The 20,685-nt window shown below is 50.6% G+C and overlaps 1 protein-coding gene across 3 annotated transcripts in view; it reads left to right on the top strand.

The window, feature by feature from the left end:
* Nucleotides 1–20,685, top strand: part of AKNA (AT-hook transcription factor) — a 60,147-nt gene that overhangs the window by 17,099 nt on the left and 22,363 nt on the right. For all 3 annotated transcript variants that reach the window (XM_007968309.3, XM_007968310.3, XM_073021868.1), the window contains exons 3-11: nt 3,055–4,121; nt 5,659–5,733; nt 11,180–11,336; nt 12,081–12,235; nt 15,175–15,234; nt 17,264–17,391; nt 17,877–18,084; nt 19,675–19,841; nt 19,943–20,140. In XM_007968309.3, coding sequence (XP_007966500.3) covers nt 3,055–4,121; nt 5,659–5,733; nt 11,180–11,336; nt 12,081–12,235; nt 15,175–15,234; nt 17,264–17,391; nt 17,877–18,084; nt 19,675–19,841; nt 19,943–20,140 — 2,215 coding nt within the window. The remainder of the gene's footprint in view (nt 1–3,054; nt 4,122–5,658; nt 5,734–11,179; nt 11,337–12,080; nt 12,236–15,174; nt 15,235–17,263; nt 17,392–17,876; nt 18,085–19,674; nt 19,842–19,942; nt 20,141–20,685) is intronic.

The raw sequence follows: 20,685 nt of genomic DNA, 5'->3' as shown, positions 1-20,685 counted from the left end.
AATTAAGTAAAATTTAAAATTACTCATTGTCCCACTCCATCCCCAGATAACCACTGTTTTCCATATGTGTAGTTATGCAAATGTAATGTGAATATGGAACAGTATTCTACATACTTCATTATAACCTGCTTTTTGGTTAACTTAATAGATATGAACATTTTCCTAGTTCATCAAATCCTCTCTCACAAGTCATTCCTAGACTTCCATCGATATCCGTGGTTAATTGGCCAGTATCCTACTGCTGGGCATTTTAGTAGTTTCTAGATTTTGCTGTTATAAATAATGCAGTGATGAATGTCATTAATATATCTTTGCACACTTGATTTGCTCATAGCTCTGGTAATTTGAATTACTTAGTCTTGGGGTTGTGTCCAATTTTTATTTTATTTTATTTATTTATTTATTTATTTATTTATTTATGGAAGCAGGGTCTTGCTCTATTGCCCAGGCTGGAGTGCAGTGGCATGATCATGACTCACTGCAGTCTCGACCTTTCGGGCCCAATCAATCCTCAGAACTCAGCCTCCCGAGGAGCTGGGACTACAGGTGCACGCCACCACACCCAGCTAATTTTTGTATTTTTTGTGGAGACAGGGTCTCACAGTGTTGCCCAGGCTGGTCTCAAACTCCTGGCCTGAAGCGAGCCTGTCACCTTGGCCTCCCAAAATGCTGGGATTATAGATGGGAGCCGTCATGCCTGGGTATTTTTAAGGTTTTTTAAAATTCTAATTAGCAATGGGAATGTTGGCATTTCTTGTTTTCTACAATAACTATGTTCTGGTTGCATCCAGATGAACTTAGACTAAATTCCTCGCTTTTCTTAGCAAGTTCCTTCTGCCTGAATCTTGCTTTTTCCATCTATAAAATGAGAGGAATCATATCGTAGAGAATAGTAAGAGCTGGATACGTGGTAGTGATTGCGCTTAGATTATGAGCGAGATGCCCCTGTTTTAGGGTCCTGTGACTCCCACAGGCTGTTGCGGTTGGTAGAGAAGCCTCCTCTGGTAGCGGATTGTGCCATTACTCAAAGTTTCACACACCTGATCTGCTCAAAGTGAGCACTGCCCACTGCTGCCCACTGAGGAGCCATTTCTGAGCACTCTTTCCAGCAAGGGATGGTAACTGAGATGCACTGGGTGGACAGGGCAGAAGCATCTCTTCCTGGGGTCACATGGTAACCCCCTGCTATGATGTAACAGCTGCTACCCTGTCCTGTGCCTTTACTATGTGCCAGGCACAGGGCTGGGCAGGGTCTGGCCCTCTCTTGTTCCCTCCTCACCACCCTCTGTCAGGTAGGAGGAACTAGCCTCAAGTTTGACTGTGGATTGCCAGAGAGGTCAGCAGCTTGCCTGTGGCCCCAGTGAGGGGTCACAGGAGCCAGGATTGAACCCAGGGCTCCCTTGCTCCAAAGCCCAGGCCTCTTCACCCCTGGTGCGTGACCCCTAGTGGTGGAAGCAGACTCACCTGCATGACTGGGGCCTGGGTCCCAGGTCCAGGGAACCACTGGGTGATCTTTGGCAACTTACGTAACCTCCCTGGGTTTCAAGTATGTTGCTGTAAGCAAGAGTAACTTGCCGAAGGAGATGTTAAGTGGTTAAGAGATGTAGAGGCGTCAAGGGTAGGGGAAAGAGCATGGGGGAGTAGAGAGTGAGACAAAGGTGCATCTGCCTGAACAGAGAGTCTATACCTGGTGGTACCCAAACTGTGTCTCATGAAACTTTGGACCTATCCCAGAAGTCAACACAGGGTCTAGAGCAGAGTGGGTGCTCTGTAAACAATGACTGCATGGATGGTGGTTAGATGCATGGATGAATGGACGGGTGGGTGATGGATGGGTGAATGGGTGGGTAGATGGATGGATGTTGGGAGGAAGCACAGTGGGATAGATGGCTGGGTGGGTGGATGGATACATATTTATTGAGTACTCACTATGTAATAATTACAGTAACTGTCTACTTCCTGGGAGCTTTATATACCTTATCTTCCTCCCTCCTTCCTTCCTTCCCTCCCTTCCTCGCTCACCTTCCTTTTCTCCTTCCTTCTGTTCAGTCAACAAATAGTGTCAGTTACCAGCACTGCAAATCCAGTCGTGAACAAAACAGAGAGCATCCTTGGCTTCATAGAGTTTGCAGTGTAGGGAGCGAGACACATGTCGGTGAAACAACCACACAAATAAATGGAAAGCAGCTGCTATGATAAGTGTTACAAAGTAGAGGTAACTAGTCCTATGAGAGCCTGTAAAAGGGAGAACTTGACCTAGTCAGGGAGATCTAAGTCTTCCTTGAGGAGGCAGAGGTTGAGCGACAGAGGAGGCAGAGGTTGAGCCTGAAGGACAGATAGGAGTTAACTAGGCCAAGGAGGAGAGAGAATCCCCCAGCAGAGGGATGCGCACATGCGTAGCCCCCATGGTGGGAGGAGCGTGGTGTGCACATAGCAGGAGCAGGGGGAGCCTGAGGGACCATGGAGAGAGATGGATCAGGAGAGCTAATGGGGCCAGGGTGGCAGTGACCTTAGGACCATAGTGAAGGTTCTGCTTTTCTTCCACAGGAAGACATGGATGAGTTTTCAGATGGGGGATGTGGGTGAGGACGGAGGAGATGATTAGGTGGCTACTGACTGCAGTTAGCCAGACAAGAGAGGATGGGACGTGAGCCAAGGTAGTGGTGGTAGACTTCAGAGTGATAGATGAGTTTGCGATTTTTATAGGAGGTAATGGGGCAGGACCAGGTGACAGATTGGATTCAGGGGGTTAGAAGGAGAGAGATGGCAAAGACGCCTCCCAGGCTTCTGGCCTGTACTCCTGGAGGGGATGGTGTTGCCATCTGCTGAGATGGGAGACACTGGAGGGACCGGGTTTGGGTTTGAGTTTGAAGGACCTCTGAGACAACCAGATCAGGTATCAGACAAGCACTTGGCTATGTGAGGGGCTCCTTGGGATTCTTTCCATCCCCATGTGATGAGGAAATGGAAGCCAGAGAGTTGAAGTGACAGGGTAAGTTACATGGTGGGTACAGACCTGGTATATGCTAAGAAGTGAATGGCCTGTCTTTCCAGAGGCTGAAGCAGAGGATGTGGACAGCCCAGCAAGTTCCCACGAGCCTCTCGCCTGGCTCCCCCAGCAGGGCCGTCAGCTGGACATGACTGAAGAGGAGCCAGATGGGACCCTCAGAAGTCTGGAGGTTGAGGAGGCTGGAGAGAGCTCCCCAAGGTTGGGGTATGAGGCTGGTCTCAGTTTGGAGGGCCATGGAAACACCAGCCCCGTGGCTCTTGGGCATGGTCAGGCCAGGGGCTGGGTGGCTTCTGGCGAACAAGCCAGTGGGGACAAACTTTCTGAACATTCCGAGGTCGACCCATCCGTTGAGCTCAGCCCAGCAAGGTCCTGGAGCAGTGGGACAGTGAGCCTCGATCACCCTAGTGACAGCCTTGATTCCACCTGGGAAGGAGAGACCGGTGGCCCCCAGCCCACTGCCCTGGCAGAAACCTTGCCAGAGGGCCCCAGCCACCACCTCCTAAACCCAGATGACAGAACTGGAGGCAGCGTTGCTCTGGCAACCCCCATGGAATTCCAGGACTCCTCAGCTCCCCGAGCCCAGAGTCCGCAGCCTGCCGCGGATAGATGGAGGAGAGAAACGACCAGATTCTCCTGCCCTCAGCCCGAGGAACACATCTGGAAGCAGACAAAGACGTCACCTAAGCCACTCCCTTCCCGATTCATTGGCTCCATCAGCCCCCTGAATCCTCAGCCCAGGTCAACACGGCAGGGCAGGCTGCTGCCCAAACAGGGAGCCACTCTGGCTGGCCACTCCTCTTCTAATGCCCCCAAGTATGGCCGGGGGCAGTTGAACTACCCACTCCCTGACTTCTCCAAGGTAGGGCCCCGGGTAAGATTCCCCAAAGATGAGAGCTACCGTCCCCCCAAGTCCAGAAGCCACAACAGGAAGCCTCAGGCCCCTGCCAGGCCCCTCATCTTCAAGTCACCAGCTGAGATTGTGCAGGAGGTGCTGTTGAGCAGTGGAGAAGCAGCCTTGGCAAAGGACACGCCTCTTGCCCACCCCATCGCCAGGGTACCCCAAGAATTTCAGACGCCTGAGCAAGCCACTGAACTGGTCCATCAGCTCCAGGTTAGTGGGACTTATGGCTGTGGATGTGTCACCAAGGCCCCTGTTGGCTTAGGGTGGAGGCTAATTGGGGTGGGGAGGCCTCGAGTAGAGGCTGGCTGGGGTGGAGAGGCCTGGGGTAGAGTCTGGCTGGGGTGGGAAGCCCTGGGATGGAGGCTGGTGGGGTGGGGAGGCCTGGGGTGGAGGCTGGCTGGGGTGGGGAGTCCTGGGATGGAGGCTGGTGGGGTGGGGAGGCCTGGGGTGGAGGCTGGCTTGGGTGGGAAGCCCTGGGGTAGAGGCTGGCTGGGGTGGAGAGGCCTGAGGTGGAGGCTGGCTGGGGTGGGGAGGCCCTGGGGTAGAGGCTGGCTGGGGTAGGAAGGCCTGGGGTCTGGGCTAGGAACTCCATGCTGGTGTAGGGAGGGTATACCTGGAGCCCTGAGATAGACCCAAGCCCTTTGCTCAAAAAGACCAGTGATTGTACTCATGTTTCAAGGATGATCTGTTGAAGTGATCATGTTTCCAGGGAAATTTTCAAGGATGATCTGTTGAAGTGATCATGTTTCCAGGGAAATAGTCATGTTTCCCCTCCAGACCGCGAGCTCCACGGGTGTGGGGAGTTTTGGCAAGAGCATATCATAGGTGGCCTGTGTGCCTCCTTCAGCAAGCACAGGATGCCTGCTGGTCTCTTGTTTCTGATTTTGACAGCCTCTGATGGTCATTGTCTTGGTCTAGTCTTTCATTTGGGGTGACAAAGTGGTAGTATGCTAATGCTCTCACTCTTACCTTAATTGCTGGAAATATGCTAAAAAGTAAAACTGTCCCTCATCAACTACTTGGTTACCAAGTTCTTGTTTGTACGGGAAAGGTCAGTGAGATGCTCTGTTCTGTCCTTTTACTGTTACCGTTACTGACCCATAATGGTCCTTAGTTACTTAGTTACTGACCCGTTTTCAGAAGGAGTCAGTTCCTCACATCCTTCAAAGGTGACATGCTTTTCCTTTTTTCCTGCAAAGACCTGTTTTTATAAAGCTCTTTGGGTTTGTTTAAGGCAAGTGACTGAGTAGGTGGAACAGTGATTTTCAAGCCTTCTATTTTTCTGCCACGGGACTCTTGGATGATTCATTCAATTAGCCATTGAAGAAAGTACTTCTTAAGCACATGCTGCTTAAACACCGACAGTGCAGCAGGGGGAAAGACAGATATGGGCCTCACCCCACAGAGCCAACCGATGGGCAGGGCATTTGGATAAATAGAATCGTGGCAGCCATCTGCGATGTGGGTTATGTGTCAAGGTAAACCAGCCAGAGGCCCTCAGTCTAGACTCGTTGTCACGGAGGTAGAAAAGTTGTCCCACTGCCCTCTCATGCTCCAGAACTTGAACGTGGTGGGTCTGTGTTGCACACAAGCCTGAAGATTGCTCGGCTTGGATCCCACCATTGAATGCTTTCCTCTCAGGAACCCAGAAGCCCTTGTGGAGGGGGGTTTGCTATCAGGGTCTCCCAGCAAGGAGGGGTGCATTGTGTGCCTGGGCATATGACTGTGTTGCTCCCCCTTTCTGCAGGAAGACTACCACAGGCTTCTCACCAAGTACGCTGAGGCCGAGAACACCATCGACCAGCTACGCCTCGGGGCCAAGGTACCAGGCTGGGATGGGGTGGAGGCATGGGCCCAAGTCCCCGAGGAGATGACACTTTTCCATAGCTCTAGAGAAAGGCCACTGCCTCCTCCATCTACTGAGGCCCTGGAGTTAGTGGAACGCCAGTTTGCTTCTACCCCAAGGTCCCTCTGTGACCTTGGGCAGTGACCTTGCCCTCCCTGGGCTTTCTTTTTTTTTTTTTTTTTGAGTCAGCGTCTTGCTCTGTCACCCAGGCTGGAGTGCGGTGGCATGGTCATAACTCACTGCAATATCAACCTCCTGGGCTCAAGGGATCCTCTTGCTTCAGCCTCCCTGGTAGCTGGGAATACAGGCATGCATCACTGTGCCCTGCTAATTTTTTTTTTTTTTTAATGTTTTGTAGAGACGGGGTCTTACTTTGTTGCCCAAGCTGGTCTCGAACTCCTGGGCTCAAGTGATCCTTCTGCTTCAGCTTCTTAAAGTACCCCTGGGATTACAGGCCTGAGCTACCATGAGCCCAGGAATTTCATGAGACTCTCTCCTTCTAGATGGGCTCGGGAGTAAGGCCACCTGGGTTCAACTCCTGGCTCCGTTGCTAACCAGCTGTGTGACCTTGAGGAAGCTACTTGGGCTCTGTGAGCCTCAAAAGAGTAACACGGAATTTCTGCTCAGCCCCTGGTGCTTGTTATTTGGGCCTGAATCTTCCTGGATCACACCTTTGCCTTTCTCCCTCCCCCCAACCTCACCTGGCAGAGTATGGGGCAGGAGGAGAGCAGAGGGGAAACCCACCACCCCAGCCCCCACCCCGTCTTAGGAGGAGGCTGTGAATTCTCCACCTTCCTCTTTCCTGAGTGAGGCAGGAAGTGGGACCTGTGCGGCCCCTCGTGGCTTCCTGCTTTTGCTGTGCCCTCCTCTTGCCTCATCAGGCAGCAGTGGAGGAGGGGTGAGAGCTGAGGTGCAGAGATGCAGATGCCCCAATGCCTCCCACAGTCATGCTCCAGGACCCCGCCCCCACCACAGCTGCTGCTCTCAATGCTGAGAGGCACTTCCGGGGCGGGTGGGAGGAGGCCACTGTGGTGAGGAAATGGAAGAGGGCCTGTTCTAGGACCAGGAGCCCCCCTGCATCTCCACACCTGCTGCCTGGCACAGGCAGGCCCCTTCCCTCTTGGCCTCATTGGGCACATCTGTAAAAGAGGGCTAATCAGACTTCCTCCTGGGAGCCAAGCAGGCTCCTTCCAGCTTTCTGAACCGCTGAGCCAGATCCAGGGTTGGAAGAGACGGGGCAGTCGGGAAAGGGAGTGGAGGGAGTTTGTTAGGTCATCCTCTCTGGGGAAACCGCATTCCCATGGCTGCAGACTCCAAGCAGGTCCGTGGAGAAAGGAACTGGTCATCAGACCCAAACACTTGGCTTCCCCATTTGACAGATTGGGAAACTGGGGCTCCCGTTGGGGTAGGGGCCACTGAAGGTCATGGAGTGGTGGGGACTGAAGGCGTGGAGTGTCTCCACCTTCCCTCCTCCCTTCCTCCTGCGCTCGTTTAAGGGCATGAGTCAGTATACAGAAAGCATTTACCTGGCACTAGGCAGGCACTTCGTAAGAGTTAGGGAATATTATTATTATAAAGGTGTTTACTGCTAGGCCTCTTGTATATCAGCCACAGTGACACAGGCGGGGTGGACACAGCGGAGTGCAGCTGGGGTGCCTCCTCTTGTGGGTGCTCCCTTGACCCAGTAGGACTCAGGGTCCCCCCCAAGTGTGGTCACCCTGCCCTGGCTGGCACCCAGATCCCTGGCTCATGTGTGTGAGGGTGTCACAGGAGGAGAGGCCGGAAATGGTTCTGTGTCAGTTCACTCACTCCCACTTTCTGGAAAAATGATTGCTATTGCTTGGCCTGAGGGCTCTGCTCCCTCCCCCAATCCGTCTCTCAGCCTCACAAAGTATGAGCACCTTTCAGGGCTCTGCCGGAAGGAAGCAGGATGATACTATCACCTCCTGCCAACCCCATCTCACAGCTGCCCTGGGGGAGTAGTACAAGGCAGGCTTGCAGCTCCAATGTGCAGAAGAGAACAGAGCCCCAGAGCAGGGAGGGGATTCACTCAGGGTCCATGGGCTTGAGGAGAGCTGAGATTCCAGCTGGCCAGGCTTCCTCACTCCATCTGGACCTCTGTGCACTCTACCCCGAAGGCTGGAGAGACCCCAGGACAGCCTTTGCTCAGAGCCCACGAGTTCAGAGGCAGTTCTCAGACCTCCCAAGGACCCACCGAGCCACTTCACTCTGCTCAGAACCCACGGCCGAGGGCTGGACCCACCTGGGAGGGAGCCGCGCTGGGGATGTTGCACTGGACACCCAGTCTAGGCATGGTGGGTAGGTGGACAGCAGTGGGTGGGGACCCATAGGAAGGAGATTGACATTCACTGAGCAGCAACAGGTATCCCACCCCAGGTTCAGGGTCATCTTATTTGAGCCCCTCCACACACACACTGAGGTTCAGTCAGGTGGAATGGTTTGCTCAACATCCCATAGCTGGTGCAAGAGGCAAAGCTGGGACTGAAATCTACATCTGCCTGATTCCAGAGCAGATGTTCTTTTCCTCAAGTCTGGGTAAGCCCTGGCACCCAGGCCCTGGCACTGGGTGTGGAGAGAGGCATAGGGATGAGGCGGATTGATGACTGTTATAGAAATAAGAATGGTCATAGGTGATGTTTATGGACCACTGTCCTAAGTAATTTGCAGTTGGGGAAGCTGAGGCACAGAGATGTTAAGTAACTTGACCAAGATCACTCAACAAGTAGGTGCCAGAGCAGGAGTTGGAACTCGGCGTTCTGGCTCTGCAGCCCACGAGTGACACCACGCTCTAGCAGAACTAGACACGGTAGTTGTGGGATCTGCAGCCGGGGAGGCCTGGCCCAGGAACACCGATGGGTCTGGAGCCTTGGGGTTGGGGCAGGACCGGGGAGCCCAGCTGTGGGGCAGGGAGCCAGGACTGGTCAGGAGTCACTGGTTGGCTCTGTTCTCTACACTGGCCTCTGGCCAGGGTTTATGGTGATCTCACTGCATTTGCTGCCATGTTGCCACCTCCCCCCAGCCCCTGTTCCTCCATCTCAGCTGAAGAGGGATCTGGAAGAGCTGAGGTGACCAGAAATTACCCTAGAAGGAATTACGGAGATAATGTAAAACCACCCTTTTTCAGTGTGTTCTGATGGCCACAAGTTGGCCCAGAACCCTCTGGGTGGGGATGGGGGGAAGGGGAGGTTTCTGTATGCAGATGAGTTGGGGAAACATCTTCCTCTCTCTTCCTCCTCCCCTCCTGCCCTATTCATAAAGCCCATTAGCATTTTAAAGGCTGAGAGAAATCCATCTGTGCAGAGAATATTCATTTGTTTAACCCAATGTTTCCCAAATTCACGGGTCCTCCCTTCACAGAATTCTGATTCACCTTTTACAGAATCCCCCGAGGGAGTGAATCCGGCCTTGGGGAGAACCCGGGACACCTGGCTGTGTCCAGGGAGATGGGCCCTAGGAGGGCCAGGCCCGAGCAGCCGAAGCTGCCACCCCCACCGCCACTCCCCACCTCATGGCTCTGCCTGGGCATCTGCTCAGGTTTTGGGCTTCTCTGCTTCAAACTCCTTTTTGGTCCCTGAAACAAAGGGGCCTGCTGGTTTCCCTGGTCCATCCCCATTCCCTGTCACTCCCCAGGTGGGGCCTGAGGCTGAGAAAGGGGTCTGGGGAGGGAAACATGTCAGAGGGCTGGGCCTCCCTTGGGATTTGGGTCACCTCAGGAGGGGGGTGCTGATAGGAAAGCCCCCACAGGGGAGTCTGAGCAGATGGCTGAGGGGATTATTAAAATCCAGCTTTGTTCTCATCTGGGGAGGCTGGGCCTGAAAGAGGGGGAGGCGGGGGGTGGGGGGGACCATGCCACACTTGGAGTTGATTTTTCGGCCACAGCCAGGACCTATACAGCTTAAGCAAGAGAGGCTGCTGGCCTGGGGGCCAGGGAGCCCCTTCCACCGGGCCCACCCTAAACTGCTCATTCCTGACCTTGGTGCAGCAGGGGCAGTTAAGATAACCCCCCAACATCATGATGAGCGGGTGCCACTAAGGGGTGTTGCTTTTCCGTGGGCCTGTCTCCATGGTGGCTGTGCAGATGATGATGGCGATGACGATCATGGTGATGGTAGTAATGGTGATAGTTATGATGACGGTAATGGTAAAAATGGTGATGGTGGTGGTGATGATTGTGATGGGGTTGGTGATAATGGTGATAGTGATGGTGATGGTGAATGGTGGTGATGCTAATAATGATGATTGTTATAATGATGCTGATGGTGATGATGGTGGTGGTAATGACAGTGGTGGTGATGACGATGGTGATGGTGATGATGGTGATGATGATGGTGATGGTGATGGTGGTGGTGGTAGTGGTGATGACAGTGGTGGTGATGATGATGGTGATGAATGTCAGGGTGGTGGCCGCTATTTATTGAGCACTTATTTCATGTGCAGAAAAGTTATTCAGCCAACTAGGACTCAGAGGTGTGCTGTAGTAGAGCCTGGGCGGGAACCTGGGCTCTGACTGCAGAGCCCACATGCTAAGCTAGAGTTGGCAAACTTTCTCTGTAAAGGGCCAGATTGTGAAAATGTTTAGCTTTGTGGAGCATATAGTCTCTGTCACAACTACTCAACTCTGCCACCAGAGTGTGAAAGCAGCCATAGACGACACATAAACAAACAGGCATGGCTGTGTTCAATAAAACCTTCTTTACACAAACAGAACACAGTCCTCTCAACTCTGCTGTAAGCCGTTGAACAGCCCGTGGTTTCCCTCTGCTTTCGAGCTTCAAGAGGTCTTCCTTGGTCACCTGCCTGACTCCAGACTGCTCTCTCACCAGCTGGGCTGGCTGCCATGTTTTAAATCTGTCCTCAAATGATAGAGATCCGCTACCAATGGCAGATTAGTTTGTTCACTTGCTGGTTCACTCATTTATTCAAACAGCTATTGGTTGCTATTATTATCGACATAATTATTGGAAATGCTTATATTTGTTAAGAAATAATTATATGGTATATTATGATATAATTATAACATACATTATTAATAAAAAATTACTGTTAATAGTAGAACCATAGGTATTGGAGTCAGATAGAGCAGTGTTGTAATCCTCATCTAAGGACTTATCAGCTGGGGATCTTGAGTAAGTGACTTAATAACCTCTCTGTGTCTCAGTTTTTCCTTCTATATAATGGGCTGTTGGGGTCCCCACCCTGTCTTCCTTTCAGGACCACCATTAAGAGTAAATGAAAGGGCATGCTTTTCTTCACCTATGTTTGGCCCAGCCAAGGGCTGCACTGAAAGATGGTATTTATTACTACAGGGCATGTGTGTTGAGCTCCTGAATGAAGATGAGGTATTTCAGGTGGGTTTGCCCCTACCCTGACTTGGCTCTGCTGTGCCTCCCCGCTTCCACAGGTGAACCTGTTCTCTGACCCACCCCAGCCCAGCCACAGCATCCACACAGGAATGGTGCCCCAAGGGACCAAGGTCTTGTCCTTCACCATCCCACAGCCCCGCTCTGCAGAGTGGTGGCCGGGCCCGGCCGAGGACCCCCAGGCCTCTGTGGCCTCAGGTGAGTCCGGGAGAAGAGCCGCAGCTGGAGGCTCCTTCTGTCTGGGATTCTGCTCTGTGGGGCTGACTTGGTTCACCCTGGGGATGGCACTGGCCTCAGGCCAGGGGAAGGAGGGAAGCAAGGCCCCACCCTGGGTACTTTGACTCAAAAGGGTCAGAGATGTGGAAAGTGTCCTGCTTTGATCCACAGCAGCCTGGGGGCAGCCCTGGCCCTGCCACTTGGCATCTTGGTGACCCAGGGTGAGTTGAAGATATAGAGTATTGTCCCTGGGGAGCCCATATCTCAGCCGGGCCCTGCACTGAGCCTTGACACATGTGACCTCAGTTAATCCCCACAATAACCCGCTGAGGTGTGCACTGTTCTCACACCCATGACAGCCAAGGGGATCAAGGCTTGGAGAGGTGAGGACAGGTTGAAGTTCATACAGCTGTGGAGGGGAAGCGTCTGGATTGGAACTCACGTCTCCCTGTGTGAGAGGCCACGCTGTTGACTGGGAATCCAGAAGCCTAGCACAGCTCTGCTCCAGCCAGCCGTGTGACCTGGGGCAGATCTGGACCTTGTCCTCCCCTGTAAATGGGGGACAATGCTTTACCCAGCCCACTTCCTGGGGTTGATGTGAAGATAGCACATGGTGACTGAGCTGTAACTTGATGATGGAGGTGGTGGCTTTGATGTTCAGCCTCAGTCCTTTAGCTCCTGGAAGGACTGTTCTTGGCTCCAGCTTTCAGCAATTGTGTATTCCAGGGTGGCCATCAGCTCGAGGAGACCTGAGCCCCTCCTCGCTCACCAGCATGCCCACCCTGGGGTGGCTTCCAGAGAACCGGGGCATCTCCGAGGACCAGTCCTCAGCAGAGCAGACCCAGGCACTGGCTTCTCAGGCCAGGCAGTTCCTGGCCAAGGTGAGTGGACTCCCAGATTTGCCCCTGAGAGACTTAACTCACCTGGAGAACACAGAACCTCTGCCTGCTTGGGTGAGAAGCGCTCTGGGAGTCTCACTTGTCATTCCCCTGCCTCTGCACCAAGTTAACTCAGCCATCCCCAAAACATGAGCCCCTCCCTGGTTTTAGAGGCCACACAGCTCCGCCTCCTCCTTGTCACCCATGCTAGGTTTCACCCTCCTTTTTGGCAATGCATCTCATCAAAATCCCTCCAGTTGTGCTTCGAAGTGTCTCTAGGCTGGCTCCTGGGAATCTCTGAGCTCTTTCAGGATTCTGGAAGAGTAATAGAATCTCTACTCTACCTTTGCCTCTTCAGGATAAGTTGCGTCATTTTCTTAGTTCATTTTATTAAATAAATCACTTCCCAGTTACTTCTCAAGGGTCTTTGTATCTACATCCAACAGTCCAAGTAACCGTGAATTGTTTGCAGGTCTGTTTATAACTGTACATTGGCTTTACTCCAGAAGTGGTTTAAAGTACCTTATGAAAATACATACATTTTAGCCACATTCTGAAAACAGAAGTGAGGAAACGGGCAGAGAGGAAGTAAGGGTAGAAAAAAGTAAAGTCTGTGAAGTGAGTAAATAAAATGTTCTGTTGGACCCTAAGCACATTAGAGTCACACATTTAGCTAGTTGCCAGTGCCAAAAGAGAAATGCAATAGTTATATGCACCACCCTGCCCATAAAACAAATTCTTTCAGAGAAGCACTACCATTCTATTCTTCCCTTCCCTTCCCTCCTCTCCTCTCCTTTCCTCTTCCCCCTTCTCCCTTCCCCTCTCCTCTCATCTTCTCTCCTCCTCTCCCCTCCTTTTCTCTCCCCTCCCATCTCCCCTTCTCTCCCCTGCTTTATTGAAATATAATTCACATACCATGCAGTTGACTCATTTAAAATGTATGCTTGCTTCAGTGGTTTCTAGTATATTCACAGTTCTGCCACTGTCACCACAGTCAATTTTAGAACATTTTCATCAGCCACTAAGAAACCTCATCTGTATTAGGCGGTCACTCCCACTCCCCATTCCCTCTTCCCCCAGCCTGTGGCAGCTGCTCATCTGCCTCCTGTTTTTATAGGCTCACCTATTGTGGACGTCTCATAGCAATAGATTCATGCAATATTTGTCCTGTGTCTGACATCTCTCACTTACCATGATGTTTTCAAAGTTAATCCTTGTTGGAGTAGCACATACAAGGACTTCATTTCTTTTTCTTTCTTTCTTTTTTTTTTTTTTTGAGACAGAGTCTTGCTCTTTTGCCCAGGCTGGAGTGCAGTGGTGCAATCTTGGCTTACAGCAACCTCCGCTTCCCGGGTCCAAGCAATTCTTCTGCCTCAAGCCTCCCTAGAAGCTAAGATCACAGGCACGCGCCACCATGCCCGGCAAATTTTTGTATTTTTAGTAGAGACGGGATTTCACCATGTTGGCCAGGCTGGTCTCAAGCTCCTGACCTCAGGTGATCTGCCTGCCTCAGCCTCCCAAAGTGCTAGGATTATAGGCTTCATTTCCTTTTGCCACCACCATTCTTGGTTCCGTAGCCGGAGACACATTTCTTCTTTGTCCTGTGTGTTGTCCACAAAATAAAGCAATGTCAAATCATCACACTGAGCAGGAGCTGGGGCCTTAGCTGACCCCTCATATCTAGTGCTGCACGATCCAATTCAGAAGCTGTTGGCCACATGTGGCTGTTGAGTACTTGACATGGGCTGCTCTGAATTGAGACATGCTGTGGTATGTATAAAACACATACCGGATTTCAGAGACTTAGAAATATAAAGTATCTCCCTATTTTTTTAGTATTGGTTACATGTTGAAATGATATTTGGGGCTAAATAAAATATAAAAATTAATTTTACCTGTTTCTTTTTACATTCTCAATGTGGCTATGAGAAAATTTCAAATGTGTCGCTCACACTATATTTCTATTTTATATATTATAAAATTATACAATATATGATTACATGATATACATTTCTATATTATATTTCACACTGATCTAGAACTTTCTTAAAACTGAATACATCATCCCTTGCCTTTTTTTGTAATGAAACTTTTTTTGAGCAGGTAACAGACACCCACAATAAGGACCTTTGCACAGTACAGAGGGCAAATTGAGCAAAAAATAAATATTTTCTCCAACCCATGCAAAAACGTTCAGTGCACACACTTGCATTTATAGAAATGGTTGCATAAGCTACTGTTCGTTGACTTTTTGAAGTCCTAAATTTGAATATTTATTTTTGGGTAGGCAACGAATTCACATTGTTCAAATTTCAAAGGATGCAAAGGACGTGTAGTAGAAAAATCTACTTCTCATTCCTGTCTTCCAGCCACCCAGTTCTCCTTCCCAGAAGCAATTTATATTTTAGTTTCTTGAATTCCTCTAGAGATAGTATATCATACATAAGCAATGTATTTATCGTTTTCCTTTTTATTCTTCACATATTTTATACAGATGGTAGCATACCATAAACATTGCCCTGTACCTTGATTTGACACTGAAAAATGGATCTTGGAGGTATTAATAGCTCAGAACATACACATGTACCTTCCTCTTATTGATGGCTACATACTATTCCACCGACAGGCATTTAGGCTATTTCTTGTCCCCTCCCTACTGTTCATGCTGCAGTAAATATCCTACATTAGTCTTGATTCACACGAGTGACTTGCTTTGTTGTTAGTAAATTCCTGCAGGTTCCACTTTGATTTTTTTCTCAAGGCTGCTATGCCTGGGGCTGGTGGTAGAAGCTGTTCCCAGCACCCACCTCTCCATGCTTGGCAGAAACCCCACATCCTGTGGACGGACCCAGCTCCTCTTACCAAAGCATGGATGTGGCTGGGTGTGGGAGTCTGCAGGACTGGAGTAATGGAGCGTATTTCCTTCCCCTCCCAATGTCCAGGTGGAGTCCTTTGAAAGACTGATACAGGCAGGACGCCTCATGCCCCAGGACCAACTCAAGGTACTGCCCAATTCAGGAGCCACCAGTGGAACTGCCAGACAACCACTGTCTCCCATGGCTCTGTCTCTGAAGCCTCCTTTGCTGCAAGACAGAAAAGACAATCCCAGACACAGTGTCTCTTTCGGAGCAAACAGCTCTTGAGTAGCTTCCCATGATAACGATCATTATATCACAATAGTTACTGCTTATTAAGCAAGGATGGTTGTGTGCCAGGGACTGTGGTAAACCCTAGAGTATGTTATTTTATTTTATCATCATCAAAACCCAGTGAAGCAGTTACAGTTATCACCGTCATTTAACCAGGATGGAACTGAAGCTCAGAGGGGTTACTCAAAGACCACACAGCTAGTAGGTAGCAGAGCCTGGAGCCAGGTCTGTCTCCCTTTCAAATCCAGGGTCATAATCACTGGCCTGCACTACTTTCCACAAATTATCCTGCCTCTCAGCAAGCAGAAAAAGGCCTTTTCTTTTTCATCGCCTTTAAAAAAAAATTACAAAATGGTTGCCAAGCGTTTGGAAACTAGGTTAAAAAAAAGTGGGGGCTGGGGGAGAGACCCTTTATAGATCCCTTATTGGTGTCTTTCCTTTGGAATTTGGAGTTTTAGATAACTGCAGTCATAAATACAATTTAGATTCCTGCTGCATCAGCCAGGGTCCCAGTAAGGAACAGGTGGAGCTCTCAAGTCTGGGAGTGTAGGCATCAGAGGAAAGAACTGTCAGCAAAGGTGTGGACAGCATCAGGGGACCCAGCAAAGACTGGGGAATCCCCAGGTAGTAGCATTAGCCGAGAGCTGTACCATTCTCAAGTCTCTCTCTTCCCACCCTGTGATCTCTGATAGGTCCCTCCCACTAGACAGACCCAACCAGAAGCCAGCAGGTCGACAGCCCTGATGCTCAAAGCACAGAGCAGGGTGGGAGAGGAGCTGAGAGAAGGTCTGGAGAGGCAAATGCAACACACCTAGTTTCTGAAAAAATGTTATGGCAGGAGTATTTTCCTGTGTGGTTACATAGATGTCACGTACACTTTCCAATCACAAAATACGTGATGTGTATCCTGTAATATCATGCAGTGGATGACCAAGGACCTTGTAAACTAAAACCATTCATTTTTTTGCTCTCTGTTCTAATTCCCCCATACACAGGGAAGTTGAGAGCTGTCGGAAGGTTAGATGTGACCAGGGAATGGGTTCTAGGTTGTCCTTGGCCTCGGTCTGTCCTCAGAGTTGAGTGGGATGCAGAAGGTAGTAAGACAGTGATACCAACCCCAGTTGCCGCAGCTTTAGCCATGTATTACCCGTGATTATGTTTACTATGGGAGCCTAACAGAATTGCTAGGACCATGAGCTCTGGAGCCAGAGGGCCTGGGCCCACATCCTGTCTCTACAACTCACTCACTCCATGACCTTCACCAACTTAAATGACATCCCTGTGCCTCAGTTTCATCCTTTTTAAATGAAGATGATAAATCACCCTCATTATGATTATATTGAAGATTAAATAAATGCAAAGTGCTTTAGCCCAGAGTCTCAATGCTCAGTAAATATTCTCAATAATGTAATGGTGATGATAACATTATCTGTGTTGATAGCCTATAAGGATTTGGGAAAAGTGGCTAATTTTCTGAAACCCGCAGTTTTGCAAATCAAGAATGAGGATCCAGACTCTCTCAAGTAGAGGGTCCTTATGGAGATATGGTGAGAGTATATTTGACACTGTGACAGCTATGACAGTTTGTGATACATTGGGGTCCTTGTAAGTCTATGCAGGAAGGGCTGGTGCCCTCTGAAGCTGGTGCCAAGGCTCTAAGTTGTGTCTCTGTTGTGCCAGCCTGATGGCAGAGAGCTGGACCACGGCCGCTCTCCAGGGCAGGCAGCCTCCAGAGATCTCAACCTCAGCCTATATCTTGCATGAACCCAAGGGCCTAGGTGCATCCCATGGCCTCCCGCAAACTGTCTCATCCACTATGTCTGCAGGGACAGGCCCCACAGGGGCTGAGCATTGAAGTCTTCCTGGCCTGGTCTGGTTTCAGGGCTTCCAGCGGCTGAAGGCTGCCCATGCGGCCCTAGAGGAGGAGTACCTGAAGGCCTGCCGGGAGCAACACCCTGCCCAGCCGCTTGCTGGCTCCAAGGGGACACCTGGAAGATTTGATCCTGGCAGGTACCTGCTGGGGTGGAAGGCCTGGAAGGACAGATGGGATGGGCCCCTGGGGTCCCTCAGTCTCCAGGAGGGAGGCACTTTGTCCTTATAATTTGTACACAAGAGAATAGAGAGAAATCTTATCCTAATTAATATACACATCCAAATGGTGGCACGATGAAAAGCTGAGATTTGAGTCCCTTTGAACCCACTTGCTGAGAAGATGCCTTGAAACACTTATTGGTTAATGGGGAAACTGAGGCTAGATGGGGGTGGGATTTCCACAGCCTATGGAAGGCAGAGGGAACTTGGGCTGAGGCCTCCTGATTCCCAGTGGAACCTTCTTTCATCTTGCTTATTTTGAGTTCTCACCATCATCTAAAGGCTGATATTAAATGGACCCTAAGGGGGCATCCCCTGGAGCCTCTGCTCTGACACTCTGCCCCTGGACCTGCCTGATGTGGCTACCATCTTGGGCTCCTGGTGCTGATGTTTCTGCATTCCAGGGAGCTGGAGGCAGAGATATACCGTCTGGGAAGTTGCCTGGAAGAGCTGAAGGAACACATAGACCAGACCCAGCAAGAGCCTGAGCTGCCCGGGTCAGACTCAGCTCTGGACAGTACCCCAGCCCTGCCCTGCCTCCACCAGCCAACGCACCTGCCTGCTCCTTCCAGACAAGCCCCCATGCCAGCCATCAAGACCTCCTGCCCTGAGGTACCTCTTGGCTTAACCATATTGGGCTGTTCCCTTGTGCATTCATTTCTTCATTAATTCATTTCTTCAGTACATATTTCATATTTATGAAGTATGTGCCATATGCCAGGACCCATGACACATGGTAGGGATTCAGTGGGATGGGAGGTGGCAGGGAAGGTGGCCTCTACCTTCACAGAGTTTTCTGTAGAGTTGAACTGTTTATAGTGATTTAGTTGTAATTTTGATCAGTGCACTGAAGGAGAATTATGGGGTTCTGTGAGAGTAGGAGGAGTAACATGACTGAGTTTGAGGAGGACGTCAGAGAAACTTTCCCTGAAGAGGTCATGTTTAAATGAGACCTGAGGCTAAGTAGGAATTACTAGAGACAAAGAGAAAACCTATCCAGTGGGGGAAACAGCTTGTGCAAAGGCCCTGTGGCTGGAGTATGGGAAGAGAAGGGAAAAATAGTCTGAGATGTGGCTGGAGAGGCAGGCAGGAGCCCCATGACATAGGGGCTTGTGGGTCACATAGAGAGCATGGCCTTCAACTCTGCTGGATTTTGTGGCAGGGGATGACATAAGATGACTTGTGGGTAGGCCAGTCTGAGGATGGGGAGGTGGCAGGGCAAATGGGGAAGCATGTGTGGACTTGAGAGAGGTTGGGAAGGTATGTTTGAGTGGACTTGGAGTGGCCGTGAGAGGGAAGGAAGACACGGATGGCTCCAGGTTTCTAGCCTGTAGTACTGCACGGATGATGGGGTGAAGCCTAGACAAGAGCCCTACACGAAAGGGGCTTTGTAGAAGGCTCTCTGGCCCACACCATGACCCCTTGAGAGGCAATCACTGTCTCCGTTTTGCAGGTGAGCAAATTGAGTATAGTGCATTCACACAGATGACAGTGGTGGGGTCTCTATGCCTCCCAACTCCTGTTGCCTGTGTTGCAAAGACTTTGTCTGTTGAGGATGGGAGCAGGGAAGAGGGCCTGGCATGCTGGGTAGGGTGGGACGCTGGTAGGATATCCCTGACAACTGAAGTCATGCTGGCCCCATGGTTTGGGAAAAATCTTATGCTGTTCTCTGGCCTAGAGGGTAGGAAAACTCTACCAGGTGCCACTACATACAAGAATGGGGAGAAAACCTGAGTACATTATCTTGAAGGACCCTTGCGTTCCTGCAGTGAAGGTATTGCAGGGGGCTGGGGTGGCCCTACTGGCATGGATGGGGGTCAGAAGAGTTAACTATGGCAGGAAATCGAGATTCAAATCTCAACTCTGCTTCTGGTTTCTGTTGACTTTGGGCAAATCACTTGAGCTTTAGCTACCTGTCTGTAAAATGGTTTGTAATAATCTTAGGTACTAGTGGGATTGTTGTGACCTGATATCTATATGGTGCCTGGCACACAGTAGGTGCTCAATTCATGGCAGCCACTATCGAAGACCACACAGCCCAGTCTCCGTAGTTTACACATACATAAAAGGGTGGTGGGCTTAGTGAGTCTAATGTGCTTCTTACCCCTCAAGCCCCCAGCGCGAGCCTGGCAGGAGGCAGGTGCTTAAAAGTGGTATTTAAGTATCTGCTGAATCTCTGTCCTTTCATCTTTCTGACCCCAGCCTGCTACCACCACTGCCACCGCCAGCACTGGCCCCCGCCCATTGCACATAAATGTGGAGGTGAGCTCTGGCAACAGTGAGGTGGAGGACAGGCCACAGGACCCCCTGGCCCGACTCAGGCACAAGGAGCTGCAGATGGAACAAGTGTACCATGGCCTCATGGAGCGGTGAGTGCCACCTGGACCTGACCGGGGTGTCTGGCTAGCAGCTGGATCTTGGCTGTCCCCCACTGGGCAGAGATCATGCCCCTCTTTGTGTTCTCCTGCAGGTACCTCAGTGTGAAATCTCTCCCGGAAGCCATGAGAATGGAGGAGGAGAAAGAAGGAGAGGAGGAGGAGGAGGAGAGGGGAGGTGACTCCCTGGAAGTTGATGGGGTGGCTGCAGCTCCAGGGAAAGCAGAGGCCACCAGGGTCCTCCCAAAGCAGCACCTAGTGCAGGCTGAGAAAAGTCATGGGGCTCCCCTGGAGTAAGTCACTGAGCCTTTCCTGCAGAATGTTTGGTTCCACCCTAAAACCACAGGGGTGATCACTGTCAGAGTGAATAAGACAGCACTTCACAGTTTAGACATGGCTTGCCTGTCCTGCCTCTTCAAGTGTGCAATGTGTATCACTGATAGCCCTTGAAATGATTTCGGGTAGTGTGGGACATGATTTTCAGTAGGACACATGCAGCATTAAAGAATATTATTCTCAGCTGGGCACAGTGGTTCATGCCTTTAATCCCAGCATTGAGGGAGGCCAAGGCAGGTGGATCACTTGAGCCCAGGAGTCCAAGACTAGCCTGAGCAAAATGGCAAAGCCCCATCTCTACAAAAAATACAAAAATTAGCCAGGCATGTCGGTACACACCTATAGCCCTAGCTATTTGGGAGGCTGAAGCAGGTGGATCTCTTGAGCCCAGGAGGCGGAGATTGCAGTGAGCTGAGATCGGGCCACTGCACTCCAGCCTGGGTGACAGTGCAAGATCCTGTCTCAAAAAAAAAAAAAAAAAAAAAACCCAGAAAAAAGAATA

Source organism: Chlorocebus sabaeus, chromosome 12 (assembly GCF_047675955.1).
Source record: "Chlorocebus sabaeus isolate Y175 chromosome 12, mChlSab1.0.hap1, whole genome shotgun sequence".
Taxonomy (NCBI): Eukaryota; Metazoa; Chordata; class Mammalia; order Primates; family Cercopithecidae; genus Chlorocebus; species Chlorocebus sabaeus.
This window is presented reverse-complemented; position numbering and strand designations above follow the sequence as displayed.